The sequence below is a fragment of the Canis lupus genome, chromosome 11, assembly GCF_003254725.2.
Source record: "Canis lupus dingo isolate Sandy chromosome 11, ASM325472v2, whole genome shotgun sequence".
Lineage (NCBI taxonomy): Eukaryota > Metazoa > Chordata > Mammalia > Carnivora > Canidae > Canis > Canis lupus.
Genome location: NC_064253.1, coordinates 25,288,269 through 25,303,381, shown reverse-complemented (window position 1 = coordinate 25,303,381; position 15,113 = coordinate 25,288,269). Strand labels below are relative to the sequence as shown.

The 15,113-nt window shown below is 40.3% G+C and overlaps 1 protein-coding gene across 13 annotated transcripts in view; it reads left to right on the top strand.

Moving 5' to 3' along the window:
* Positions 1–15,113, top strand: part of CDC25C (cell division cycle 25C) — a 36,509-nt gene that overhangs the window by 5,057 nt on the left and 16,339 nt on the right. For 4 of the 13 annotated variants that reach the window (XM_025432243.3, XM_025432242.3, XM_025432244.3 and 1 more), the window contains 6 exons: positions 1,265–1,470; positions 2,274–2,371; positions 3,057–3,102; positions 5,758–5,791; positions 5,907–5,996; positions 10,782–10,937. In XM_025432243.3, coding sequence (XP_025288028.3) covers positions 1,277–1,470; positions 2,274–2,371; positions 3,057–3,102; positions 5,758–5,791; positions 5,907–5,996; positions 10,782–10,937 — 618 coding nt within the window. In that variant the 5' untranslated portion in view covers positions 1,265–1,276. Of the gene's footprint in view, positions 1–55; positions 424–1,030; positions 1,179–1,264; positions 1,471–2,273; positions 2,372–3,056; positions 3,103–5,757; positions 5,792–5,906; positions 5,997–10,781; positions 10,938–15,113 lie in introns of those variants that run through there. The other 9 variants (XM_025432246.3, XM_025432250.3, XM_049091832.1 and 6 more) reach the window with 7 other exon arrangements.

The window sequence follows — 15,113 nt, the reverse complement described above, 5'->3', positions numbered from 1 at the left end:
GCCAAACGATTGGCTGTGGCGGTGGGGGCGTGCGCAGATTGGCTGGCGCAGCTTTGCGGGGAATGGGATAGGGTTACTGGGAAGGCGGAAGGTTTGAACAGCCAGGCCCTGGGACTCTGGACTCTTCCCCGGAGGCCGCCACTTTGGTCGTTTCCTGGGAGAAGCGCAAAGCCCGACTCCAGCCTCTTGTCTAGAAGCAGAATTGTAGGCTGGTTAATTCACTCCTTTCCTCAGGTTTCTTTTAATTCTGCTCAAGTGTTCGCTTGTGATTGATCTCCCAGGTGCGTTTGTCCTGAAGGTGAATCTCAGGGTCCAACCTGAGGTAAGCTCGGAGCTGTCTCCGCCGGGATCACGGAGACCCCAGCGTCCCCTTGGGGTCGGGGCGCCACAAACAGAACTCCAGGGGACCTAATGGTCTTTGTCGTGAGTGAAGAAACCTAAATTCCTTCCTTTCACGAGTCACGAGCTGTGTGGGCCCCGAACAAGTGAAAGCCCTCTTTCATTCCTTTTTTAACGTCTTGGTTTTGGGGCGCCTGGCTAGGTCAGTCGATGGAACGTGGGACTGTTGATCCTGAGGTCGTGAGTTCGAGCCCTACCTTGGGTTGTAGGCCTTACTTTAAAAGAGGGGGGAGGGACGCCTGGGTGGCTGAGTGGTTGAGCGTCTGCCTTCGGTCCAGGGCGTGGTACTGGAGTCCTGGGATCGAGTCCCGCATCGGGCTCCGTGAAGGGAGCCTGCTTCCCCTCTCTCTGCCTGTGTCTCTGCCTCTCTCTCTGTGTGTCTCATGAATAAATAAATAAAATCTTTTTTAAAAATTAAAAAAAAATAAAAGAGGGCGGAGGTGAGTGGCTCCGTGGTTCAGCATCTGCCTTCGGCTCGGGTCCTGGCCCAGTGGTTCTGCGATCCAGACCCGCATCGGGCTCCCCGCAGGGAGCCTGCTTCTCCCTCTGCCTTGCCTCTGTGTCTCTCATGAATAAATGAATAAATAAGTATTTTTTTAATGGAAAAAAGTATTTTTTTCTTTTTTTTAATGATTTTTAAAAGTTCAGGCTCCAAGGAAAAGGGCAAGCCGCTTGGGGTGCGTTTGATTTCACCTTCAGGTGGAGCTATGTGATTTATCACTTGAGATGCCCCTCCTCCACTGCGAACCACTCGGCCTGTGCTGGGAAGGGTGTAGAAGGTGTGAAAACTGGACAGTCTGTGGGGTACCTATGTAGGTGACTTTCACCTCCTAGCTAATTTTTATTATTATTTTTCCCCCCTTAGGATTGAGAGGCCATGTCTGCAGAATTCATTTCATCCATAGGACAGGAAGGATGCCCCGGCTCAGGACCCAGTTTTAGATCCAGTCAGAGGAAGATGTTAAACCTGCTCCTGGAGAGAGAGACTTCCTTTACCACCTGCCCAGACCTCCCTAGAACTCCAGTGAACAAACACTTTGGTGATTCTGCCAACCTAAGCGTTTTGTCTGGGTAAATTCATCTTTTCACACCTTATCGACTTTGCTTTTCTGAACAGTCTTTGTTTTTTTGTTTTGTTTTGTTTTGTTGTTGTTTTTTTTAATTAACCCAGCTCGAAGATCAGGGGTGAAATTTTAAACCCTGCCCTTAACTAATTGTGTGACTCTTGAATCTCAGGTTTCTTTTCTATGACATAGAAATAATCTCTTCCTATCTTACTAGGATCTTGTGAGAATCAAATGATCTGATGTCTGGGAGAAGTTTTTGAAAACTCTATATTGCATTATATGAGTTGGTTGTTTTATTAATATTTATACTAGTGTTATTGTATTTTAAATTCTGGTCATGCCATGCTCTGACGCTTCAGCTAGCAAACAAACTTGGAGAGCTATAAATCTGAGAAGTACTAGAGACTCCAAAGAGAAATCAAATAAATCTGTGTGCTCACAGTGCACTGGGCAGAAGATGTGGGGTCAAGGCCAACTTCAGCCAATAATATTGGTTCTCAATTAAGAAAAAAATTACTTAAAAAAAAAGAAAAAAATTACTTGTCTCAGTATGTTGGTGAGGAGGAAATGGTGAATTATTGGAGTAGAGGAAAGTGGGAGATTTTTCTCAGCCTACTCTGAAATATTTACAAAAGGCAGCTAGATTTATTTGGACATTGTTCACATTGTGTGAATGACTATGGAGGGGTGCTTCAAATTGAGAGGATAATGTGATCTTTGCCTCTTTTTAAAATTTTTTTTTGATCTTTGCCTTTTAAGGATATTACAATCTAATAGGAATCTTGATGTATTGTTATGTCTCAATAGAGGAACCCCCAAATGTTGCCTTGATCTTTCGAATCTTAGCAGTAGCGGAGAGATATCTGCCAATCAACTTACCACTTCTGCAGACCTTGATGAAACTGGTAAGGGGAAGGGAGGTAAAAGCCTCAAGGGAAAGAACAACTTTTAAGGGAGATAACAGAGTAGTTGGATAGAGATGAAAGGTGCTAAAAGTTGGTAGAGTTCCCTGAAGTTGGAATTCTGTGAGTACCTAGTGGTGGATTTTTGAGAATGATAAGCCAAGAAGAGAAATGTAATATCATTAATAGGAGTTACTTTGCATTTGAAAAATTTAACAGGAAGGAATTTTTTGTTGATTGGTGGTGGGAATGAAAGTAGTAGTTAAAATGAGACGTTTCACGTCCTAGTCTAGTCTTAAGAAAGGCAAAGAAGTAAACATAAATATTTGTTAACTAAACCTTCTGTTTTTGTAGGGTCTGATCTCAAAAGGAGTAATTAGTCAACCATTTTAGTATTTGTTCTACTTTTAGATTTTCTGAGTGATAAGCATTATTTTCTACTCATGAAAAAAAAACCTCTTTTGGTTAGGGTAGGGCACTGTTTCCCAACATTTTTTTTTCTTTGTGACACATGTAAATTCTTAAGTTACCATGAACTTGTACCTTGTACCATAAACTTAGTACCTATCAAGAGACTTTGTGTTCATAACATCAGCTTTTGAAATTAATATGGCTTACTGGTAATGAAGATAACCAGAAGAAAAGATAGGATGCAAGGACAAGAATAACTCTTCATATTTGATTACAGGTCACTTGGATTCTAAAGGACCTCAGGAAATACGTTTAGTTGGGATGTAAGTTCTTTTACTAAATGAACCCCTTGCTAAAGCCTTTTTAGCAGTGGCACAGGGTTTTTATACTATGCAGACTCTGGAACCTTTTGCTTTGAGTGTAAGTGGGCTTGAAGGCCTGGATCCTTCCCTTGAAAGGTCTTTTAAATTTCCTGGATCTAAATAATTCATTTTAACCATTATATACAATCCATATTATTTTTAAAAATGAAAGAAAATGGCAAATTGTATTTAGGCATCAGCTCTTACCTGCATGTGAATAGTGCTATGTTAGAGCACTTAGGTTCCAGTGGCTTACTATGTCACCACCAGCTATGACTCCGAAGAGTTTCTTTAACTTCACTGGACCTCAGTTTCTTTATTTGTAATGCATAACAATGGAGATAATACTAGTACTTCTCATAACTGCTCTTCTAAGGATGAAAGTTAGTACATCCCAAGCATTTTATAATGTTTAGTACTATTATTCACAGCATGGGGATTTTTTGTTGGAGATCCAAATGTTCAACTGGGGAATCCTTAAGAAATGAAAAGTAATTTTAATTCAACTTCTTAACTACCTGGGCTTATTTGTAAAGTTTACATTTGACTGTTTTATTTTTTTATTTTTTTTTTAAGATTTTATTTATTTATTCAAGAGAGACATACAGACAGGCAGAGACACAGGCAGAGGGAGAAGCAGGCTAAACTACTGAGCCACCCAGGCTGCCCTGTTTTAATCTTTTTAGAACTTTATCCTTCCATGTGTAGGTGAATTGGGTGCCACTATAGTGCACTAGTGGAAGCATTCCATGACTTTTAAATTATTTATTTATTTATTTATTTATTTTATTTTTTATTTTTTATTTTTTTTTAAAGATTTTATCTTTAGGGCCTGCCCGGGTGGCTCAGCGGTTTAGCACTGCCTTCAGCCCAGGGCCTGATCCTGGAGACCCAGGATCTAGTCCATGTCAGGCTCCCTGCATGGAACCTGCTTCTCCCTCTGCCTGTCTCTCTTTCTCTATATCTCTCATGAATAAATAAATAAAATCTTTTTTAAAAAAATAAAGATTTTATCTTTAAAATTTATTTATTTATTATTTTTTATAAGATTTATTTATTTATTCATGAGAAATATAGGCTGAGAGAGAGGCAGAGACACAGGCAGAGGGAGAAGCAGGCTCCTCACAGGGAGCCCAATGTGGGACTCGATCCTGGATCCAAGGATCATGACCTGAGCCAAAGGCAGGTGCCCAACTGCTGAGCCACCCAGGCATCCCCAAAATTTTTTTTATTATTTTTTTTTTAAATTTTTTTTTTTTTTATTTATTTATGATAGTTACAGAGAGAGAGAGAGAGGCAGAGACACAGGCAGAGGGAGAAGCAGGCTCCATGCACCGGGAGCCCGATGTGGGATTTGATCCCGGGTCTCCAGGATCGCGCCCTGGGCCAAAGGCAGGCGCCAAACCGCTGCGCCACCCAGGGATCCCTTTATTATTTTTTTAAAGATGTTATTTATTTATTCATGAGAGATACAACAAGAGACAGAGACATAGGCCGAGATCATGGGACTTGATCCCAGGACCCCAGGATCATGACCTGAGCCAAAGGCAGATGCTTGAGTGGCTGAGTCTGCCTTTGACTTAAGGTGTGATCCCAGAATCCAGGATAGAGTCCCACATTGGGCTCCCTGCGAGCAGCCTGCTTCTCCCTCTGCCTATGTCTCTGCCTCTTTCTCTGTGTCTCTCATGAATAAATAAATAATAAATTTTTTTAAAAAAAGATTTTGTTTACTTATTCATGAGAGAGACAGAGAGGCAGAGAGGAGAAGCAGGCTCCATGCAAAGAGCGAGCTCAATATGGGACTCAATCCCGGGACTCCAGGATCACATCCTGAGCTGAAGGCAGATGCTCAACCGCTGAGCCACCCAACGGTTCAAAACATTTTTTTTATATTTAAGGCATCTCTACATCTAACGTGGGGCTTGAACTCAGAATTCCGAGATCAAGAGTTACATGCTCTAGTGACAGCCAGCCAGGTACCCCTCCATGACTATTTTTAATAGTACATGTGAAAGTTTCATTTTGGATTGCTTGTAGTTTCTTTGGCTTATTTAAAATGTCCTAGCCCATGTAGACTGGATAAAATCCTGGCAGAAAGGATAGTATTTCATAAAAAATAAATATTAGGGGATCCCTGGGTGGCTCAGCGGTTTAATGCCTGCCTTTGGTCCAGGGTGCGATCCTGGAGTCCCTGGATCAAGTCCTGCGTCAGGCTCCCGGCATGGAGCCTGCTTCTCCTTCCTCCTGTGTCTCTGCCTCTCTCTCTCTCTCTCTGTCTATCATAAATAAATAAATCTTTAAAAAAAAATTAGCTCCCAGTAGCCAATGCTGAAAAATTAGTCAATTGTGACTGTAAGATGTAGAATAAACTCATCATCTTTGACGCATATCTGTTTGTATGATTATGCATGTGAAATGAGTGCCTTATTCCCAGGATGTCACTCAACATTTTCATACTTAACACAGAAGTAGAGACACATTGTTACTGAAAGAGACCCATCGACTAGGTATAGGGTTCCCAGCATGGAAAAAAGGAAAAGTTGGGATGCCTCAAGCCACTGACGAATAACTGAATAGTATTTGGTGTTAACTGCACAGCTTTTTTTTGGTCTACAGGAGTCATCACCAGCACCTTATAAAATGCAGCCCAGTGAGTAGCACCTCTTTCTTGGGTTTGGGTTTGTTTCTCAGTTGGGAGACAGAAGCTTTCCAGCTTATCTGTGGCTCTTGGATGCTGGATTTTCTCAGAAAACATTCTCTTGTAGGCACAACTGTTTTGTAGCACTCCAAATGCTTTGGATCATGGCAAGAGAAAGAAAGATGCAATATGTCGCTCATCCGCAAAGAAAGAAAATGTGAGTGTTAAACGGAAACCTATATACATTAGCACTTTTCTTGCTGTGAGGGCAGCAACTCATCAGTATCATTATGAGAGCCTAGGACCCTATGTGTCAAGTGCTGCAAACAAGCAAACTGCAACACTATAGACAAAAAATTCTTTATGGTTTGTTTTTTCAGGACTTGACCCTAGAACATAAACTTAGCTGCAAGTCTTCCACAGCGGGTCATCATTATTACTCCATGTTCAGTTGATTGATTTAAGGACAAAAATCTCTGTTACTGTAGTTTGGGAATTTAGAACTATTTTCTTTAAACAGATAAAGGTAATGTATATAAGTTGTTCACATACTCTTTGAATGGCTTCATGCATAGGTCTTCTTTATTTTTATTTCTCCCTTAGTCCAGCTTATTAGCCCATATTCTGAGAAAGCCATGGGCCTTTTTGTGTGAGCCTCAGGCCTTCTATCAGTTCTTTCTTTTTTTTTTTTTAAGATTTGTTTATTTTATTTTATTTTTTTTAAGATTTTATTTATTTATTCAAGAGAGACACAGGGAGAGAGAGGCAGAGACACAGGCAGAAGGAGAAGGAGGCTCCATGCAGGGAGCCCGATGTGGGACTCAATCCTGGGTCTCCAGGATCAGGTCCTGGGCTGAAGGCGGCGCTAAACCACTGAGCCACCCGGTTGCCCAAGATTTGTTTATTTTTTTTTATTTTTTATTTTTTTAAAGAAAGTTATTTTCTTTTTTTTTTTTTTAAATTAATTATTTATTTATTTATGATAGTCACAGAGAAAGAGAGAGGCAGAGGGACAAGCAGGCTCCATGCACCAGGAGCCAGACGCGGGACTCGATGCCCGGTCTCCGGGATCGCTCCCTGGGCCAAAGGCAGGCGCTAAACCGCTGCGCCACCTAGGGATCCCCAGATTTGTTTATTTTTAAAAAGATTTTATTTATTTGAGAGAGAGAGAGTGAGAGAGAGCATGAGCCAGGGAAGAAGCTAAGAGAGGGAGAAGCAGACTCCCCGCTGAGCAGGGAGAACAACATGGGGCTTGAACCCAGGATCCTGGGATCATGACCTGAGTTGAAGGCAGATGCTTAACCAACTGAGCCACCCAGGTGCCCATATTTATTTATTTGACAGAGAGAGAGCACACCTGAGCGAGTACAAGGGAAGGGGCAGAGGGAGAGGGACAGAATCCACAAGCTGACTCCTGCTGAGTACAGAGCCTGAGGCAGGGTTGATCCCATGACCCTGAGATCTTGACCTGAGCTGAAACCTAGAGTCAGATGTTTACCCACTGAGTTACCCAGGTGCCCTCCCCACCATCAGTTCTAAGTTTAACTGGGCTCTACAGCATTACCTAATCACCAAGATAATTGTCTAAATAATCCCTTCAACTAGCCATCTTTTTCTTTTCCCTGCTTCCCATCCTTTCCCTCATGTCAATGTATATAAAAGATAGCTGCTGTTCTTTCCTCACATTGACTAAGTTATACCCATGTTTTTGACTGTTCTACTCCGCTTTTTCTAGATGATTTGATACTGTCCTTCTGATGACTTTTTAAAAATCTCACCATCCCCTTCCCGCTCAGGCTCCCCTCTTCTCCCTTCCTTTGGCTTGTGATTGTAAAATTAGTATCCTCCAAAGCAAATCTAAATATCATACGTCAAATTCAAACCATAATTTGTATCATCAGGATATAGGATCAACTTTGATTACTCTCAATGTGTTTTGTGAGGGTTATTCATGGCTTCTCCTGATGAAAATGTGTTTGGCAGGGCTTGCTGACACTTGTCTTCCTCCAGACAAAGTAGTTCTTCTTGTACAGGAGAACAACACTTTGAAGTCCTTGGGGTGGGCACCCAGGAGCCTTAAGTTTCGAAAGACACCAGGGGGGCCTTACATGTCTCCGCTTTCTCTCCCAGTGAGTCACTGAACATCCTCATCAAGGGTCTGCTAAGGTGTTGTGGATTATAGGATGGCAGATCGCGTTTACAACCCTTTGAATTTTTCTAGGCTTGCTTGGGTGAGAAAAGGGGTTGGAGAAATAACTCTAGAAAAGGGAGGAGACACATCTTCTGATCTTTTTATTTAAATTTAAGGAGGAAAAAAATTTTTTAGGCCTTTTACATATTTTCTTTTATTCTTCATGTAGCTCCCTCCCCTCCCATTTTTTTTTAAAGATTTTATTTATTTATCCATGAGAGACACTGAGAGAGAGACAGAGAGGGAGAAGCAGGCTCTTTGCAGGGAGCCCAATGTGGGACTCGATTCCTGGACTTAGGATCACGACCTGAGCCAAAGGCAGATGCTCAATCACTGAGCCACCCAGGCATCCCCCTCCCCAATTTTAAAAGTACTTTGTGCCCATTGTGAAAATGGTTTAAAAATATAAGAGTATAAAAAAGAAGATAGCTACCTCCTAGAGGGAAAACTGCTGTTAACATTTTACTTCGTTTCTTTACAATCTTTTGGTATAGTTTTCCAAAGTCATATTACGTATATATAACTTTGTATCCCATTTTTTAGAGTTAATATTGAAATTCCTAGTAAACGTTATTTTTTCATAGATGCTTTTACTCTAACAAATGGACCATAATATATGTACTTCCCTATTTTTGGTCACTTAGTGGTGTCGATATTTTGCTTTTACAAGTAACGTTATTATGTAAGTTCTTGAGCATCAATCCTTACCTATATTTCAAAATATTTTCTCTAGGATTAGTACCAAGAATTATAATTAGGAGGTTAAAGCATATATTTTTAAGATTTTTGATATATATATGGCCAGATTTCTTTCCCAAAAAGTTGTGAGAATTTACATATTTGTTAACAATCTATAGGTCTTTGGATAAATGATCTGTTTTTATTTTTTATTTTTTAAAGATTTTATTTTATTTATTCATGAGAGACAGAGACAGAGAGAGAGAGAGAGAGAGAGAGAGGCAGAGACACAGGCAGAGACACAGGCAGAAGGAGAATCAGGCTCCATGCAGGGAGCCTGATGTGGGACTCTATCCTGGGTCTCCAGGATCACGCCCTGGGCTGCAGGCAGCGCTAAACTGCTGCGCCACCGGGGCTGCCCTAAATGTTTTTATTATTTTAACTGCTAATTAGATTGGTAAAATGTTTTATTTTATGTTAAAAACAATTAGTAGTAATTTCATGTGAATATTAGCCATGTACATTTCCCCTTGTAAATGACTGTGTTTCCTTTGTCCCTTTAGCTACTGGAGTCTTAAGTTCCCCAGGCACTTAACTTGCTTTTAATAGACAGTGGATTCAAGATACTCCAGAGATTTAGAGTCTAATCTCAATCCTAAGGAAAAGTCATTTTAACGTGGCCCATCCTACATAGATTGACTGTGTTTTAGGTTTTTTGTTTGTTTTCTTGTTTTTTTTTTGTTTGTTTGTTTATTGGAGTTCAATTTGTCATCATATAGCATAACACCCAGTGCTCATCCCAACAAGTGCCCCCCTCAGTGCCTGTCACCCAGTCACCCCAACCCCCTAGGTTTTTTATTTCTTGGAGATAAAGAAGACTTGGAGCATGGTAAATTATTGGATAGTCTCCTCTATGTGTGTGTATCTTTTAATGTGGTAAAGTATACATAACATAAAATTTGCCATTTTAACCAATTTTAAATGTACAATCCAGCAACATTAAATACATTCATAATGTTGTGCACCCATCACCACTGTTCATTTCCAGGTTTTTTTTTTCATCATTTAGAATAGAAAGTCTCTACTCATTAAAAAATGACTCCCCCATTTCTCCCTGCCTTCCACCCCTGGTGACCTCTAGTCTGTTTTCTGTCTATGAATTTTACTAGTCTAGGTACTTCATGATGTGGAGTCATAAATTATATGTCCTTTTGTCTCTGAATTATGTCACTTAGTACAATGTCTTTAAGATTCATTTTTGTTGTAGCATGTTTCAGAATTTCATTCCTTTTTATGGCTGAATAATAGCCCATGGTCTGTCTATACCACATTCCTTTTATCTATTAATTTGTTAGTTGGACATTTGGGTTGTTTCAACCTTTTTCATTGTGAATAATGAATATTGGTGTACAAATATCTGTTCAAATCTTTGCTTTCAATTCTTTGGAGTATATACCCAGAAATGGAATTAGTGGATCATATGACAATTCTATATTTAATTTGAGGGGAAAACACTCTACTGTTATCCATAGCAGCTGTACCATTTTTAAATCTTTTTTTTACTATATTATGCTGCATGAGTTTTTAAATATATTCTAGATATTAATCATCCCTTATCAGACATATAATTTGCCAATATTTTCTCCCATTTGGGCATTGCCTTTTTACTTTCTTGGTATTTTTTGATGCACAGAAGTTTTTGTTTTGTTTTGTTTTCTGTTTTTTTATTCATGAGAGAGAGAGAGAGAGAGAGAGACAGGCAGAGGGAGAAGCAGGCTCTATGCAGGAAGCCTGATGTAGGAGTTGATCCCAGGACTCCCGGATCACGCCCTGAGCCAAAGGCAAACGCCCAACCGCTGAGCCACCCAGGCGTCCCTGCACAGAAGTTTTTAATTTCAATGTCTAATTTGTCCATTTTTTTTTTCTGTTGCTGATGCTTTTGTGTCATATTCATGAAATCACTGCCAAATCCATTGTTACGAACTTTGCCCACCATTCTAAGAATTTTATAGTTTTAGCTCTTATATTTAGGTCTTTGATTCATTTTGAGTTAGTTTTTGTGGATTATATAAGGTAAGGATCCTGAATAACTTTTAATATTAATATTGTGAATAATTTTAATATGATTGACAGGACCATGGAAACATTTTGGAAAGTGAAATAAAATATCTGGGCAGTCCCATTACTACACTTCCAAAATTGGATAAAAATCCAGAACTAGAAGATCAGGCAGTGGAGATTTTTGAGGAATTGATGACGTTTTCTCTGGAAGATCAAGAAGAGGGCAAGGTAAAGTACTGTCTGATATCTGCATTTCCATATTCCTTCAATCTTGGATAAACAATCTTGTGTGTCTATTGGGTTTTAGCCACTGTACTAAGTGGTAGGTCTGCAGAGATCAAGAGGACATGGTCTCTGTACTCTAAGGGCTACCTGAATGGTGGGATTTATGTGTTAACCATATTACTGCTGAGAAGTTTCCAGTTAGTAGTTTGAGTACATCACCATCAATGTAATTTGGCATAAGTGATGCTTCCAGAATAATAGTCATTACTATTGGAACATACCTAGCATGATTTTTCAGGTGTTTTACATATATCCTCCCTGTTCCTGGGAGGCATACTGGAAGCCTGTGGCTTATTGGTCATGTACTGATATGTCAAAGAGATTCTGAAACATTTAGCGTTTCCAAATCAACTTAATTCCTTCAAAATAAATATGTATAGGAGAGTGTTTTTTAAGTTTATTGATTAGACAGGCAAATGTGCTATAGTTAAGTCCTCGGATTGTAGTCCAGGTCATTCTCTTATTTAGTGTTATGAACATGAGAAAGATACTTAACCAGTCTAAGGCCTCAGTTTCTCACTTGTAAGATAGAGAGCATAATAATGAGATATACTTCCTCAGTAGGATTTCTGTGAATATGATTAGGTATTAAATGCAGTTTATAATATTTCATATATTTTATTATTGTTAATAAAAACAAATGTAAGCTATAAAACCCTTGATAAATATTTATTATGAGACTGATATGCACCAGGTGCTATATTAGAACTGAAGACAGAGTCATGATTAAGATGGTCAAGATTTGGGGGACATCTGGGTGGCTCAGGGGTTGGGCGGCTGCCTTCAGCTCAGGTCGTGATCTTGGAATCTGGGATCGAGTCCCACATCAGGCTCCTGCAAAGAGCCTGCTTCTCCCTCTGCCTATGTCTCTGCCTCTCTCTCTCTCTCTCTCTCTCTCTCTCTGTGTCTCTCATGAATAAATAAATAAATCTTAAAAAAAAAAAAAAAAGATGGTCAAGATTTGGGATCCCTGGGTGGCTCAGTGGTTTAGCGCCTGCCTTCGGCCCGGGGCCCAGGATCGAGTCCTGCATTGGACTTCCTGCATGGAGCCTGCTTCTCCCTCTGCCTATGTCTCTGCCTCTCTCTGTGTGTCTCGCATGAATAAATACATAAAACCTTAAAAAATAAAAAAGTGATTAAAAAAAGAAAAGAAAGAGGTCAGATTCTAACTTTACAGAGCTTATAGTTTTTCTAGTTTATTTATTTATTTATTTTTTTTAATTTTTATTTATTTTGATGTCAATAGAGCGAGAGAAGGCGCAGAGACACAAGGCAAGGGAGAAGCAGGCTCCATGCACCGGGAGCCCAGAGTGGGATTTTCGATCGGGTCCCAGGATCGCGCCCTGGGCCAGGGCAGGCTCCGCCAAAACCGCTGCGCACCCAGGATCCCTCTTTTTTTCCAGTTAGAAGATAGACAACAGAAGCAAAACAATACCCACAATAATAGAATGTCATAGTGGCATGAAAAAGGACCTAGAGGGCAGCCCCGGTGGCGCAGCGGTTTAGCGCCGCCTGCAGCCCAGGGTGTGATCCTGGAGACCTGGGATGGAGTCCCACATCAGGCTCCCTGCATGGTGCCTGCTTCTCCCTCTGCCTGTGTCTCTGCCTCTCTCTCTAGCTGTGTCTCTATGAATAAATAAATAAATAAATGAAATCTTAAAAAAAAAAAAAAAAGAAAGAAAAAGGACCTAGATGTTTAGTAGGGTGCTGCTTTTAACTTTAACTTGAGTAACTAGAGCAGTCCTGACATTGCAATGAATTTGAAAAAGAAGGATGGATTCAAAGGGAATCAGATGCATTCTGTTTTGGACATTTGAGTTAGAGGCGTTAGTAGGAAATATATTCTCCTTGAAAAAAACTAAAACATAATAGCTAAAGCTAACCCTGTGTGATCACCATTCCTAGCCCCTGTTGAAAGGTGACTTTGAGGATCCCTGGGTGGCGCAGCGGTTTGGCGCCTGTCTTTGGCCCAGGGCGCGATCCTGGAGACCTGGGATCGAATCCCACATCGGGCTCCCGGTGCATGGAGCCTGCTTCTCCCTCTGCCTGTGTCTCTGCCTCTCTCTCTCTGTGACTATCATAAATAAATAAAAAATTAAAAAAAAAAAAAAAGAAAAAAGAAAGGTGACTTTGAGATTATGTGGGATTATAGGGAAATGTCAAGAGCATGGGAGTCAATGGAGCATATTGGTCTAGAAAGTAACAGACCCTGGGTCCAGGCTCCCTGGGTTCCATAACTTGGCTCTCTAACAGTATGGGTAAAGTCATATGATTTCCCTATGCTTCAATTTCTTAATCTACATAAAAGAAAAGATTTTGATAACTATTTCATAGGGTTGTTGTGATGATGAAATGAGTTAATTGTACATAAAGCATTTAGAACAATACTTGCCAATCACTAATGCTGGATTATTATAATGTGATATAAGTGCTTAATTATTGTAGGATAAGGACCGAAATGTGTGGAGTTATAAAGACTGGTAGAGAAGGGATGCTCAGGCAGCCCGGGTGGCTCAGTGGTTTAGCGCTGCCTTCAGCCCAGGGCCTGATCCTGGAGACCCAGGATCGAGTCCTACATCGGGCTCCCTGCATGGAGCCTGCTTCTCCCTCTGCCTGTGTCTCTGCCTCTCTCTCTTTCTCTCTCTGTGTCTCTCATGAATAAATAAATAAAACCTTAAAAAAAAAAAAGCAAATGTCATTATAACATGTTCCTGGGACAATTTTTACCTCCCAGGTATATTCAGCAAAAGACATTACAATACTGCTAAAAATACCAGCTCAGAAGGAAGTCAAGCAAATCTCAGCTTAAATCCTGACTCTGCCAATGGCTAACTTTGTGACCTTAGTTAACAGCCTTTATCCTATGGTCTGATGTTCCTCCTCAAAGGGATCATACTAAAGAAAAAACAAAAGAGAGAGAAGAAAGAAAATAAAAGAGCATTATGCTTCTATTTCAGGACTGACATGAAAATGAAATGTGATAATGAATGTAAACAGCTTAGCACACAATGCCCAGTACAAGTAGTCAATAAACTGGACCTACTATTATTACTTGCCTCTCATTTTTTTCTTTCCCACTCTAGTCTCTCAAGATACTCCACATTCATACAGTGTTCTAAAAACTGAAAACCCTTCAGAGAGGGACTCCATAACTTCTTAAATAATCGCACCAAGCTTCTCCTGCACTCCATATCAGTTTCTCAACAAACAGGGACCAAAAAACAACAACAACAACAACAAAAACCCAAGAAAAACAAAATTTTGCAACCCTCCTCTATTACTCTACCATCAAGAATTCAAACTTGGCATGTCCTTAATTAACTAAAATCTCCCCTAGTTCTCAAAAGTTCCCAAACCAGATGCTTCTTCCTCCTCAGCAACTTTCAACCATATTACTGTTCTTATTTTACTGAGTCTACCCAGTGAGACATTTGGCTCCTTATCCAGGCTTTGATCCATCATTATCTACTTCTCTGTTACTTTCACCATCACCTATGCTAAGTCAACCCCTTTTTCATCTGCCATTAGTAACCTCCTACCATAACTTAATCATCCCGGGAGTTCCAGTCTCCAATCTTGCTTCTAGGCAATAGCATACTATGCCATGCAGTCTATTACATAAAACCTTACAAATATCATTTCATTAGCCTTTTAATAATTCCCTTCTGTGGCTTCCAGAAGTTGATTATAACTTTCTCCAAACTCTTCAAGACCATCACCTAACACTCTCGCCTGAATCATCAGATTACTGCAACTTTCACTTTGCTAAAGACATCAAGGCCATTGAGCATTCCTTCTCTTTTTTTTCAATTTTTTAAAAAGATTTTATTTATTTATTCATGAGAGACACAGAGAGAGAAAGAGAGAGAGGCAGAGACACAGGCAGAGGGAGAAGCAGGCTCCATGCAGGGAGCCCGATGTGGAACTGGATCCTGGGTCCCCAGGATCAGGCCCTGGGCTGAAGGCGGCGCTAAACCACTGAGCCACCTGGGTTGCCCCCTTTTTTTTTCTTTTTCTTTTTTAGATTTTATTTATTTATTTGAGAGAGAGAGAGAGCAAGCAGGGGGAGGGGCAGAAGGAGAGGGAGAGAGAATCCTAAGCAGACTCTGCACCAAACTT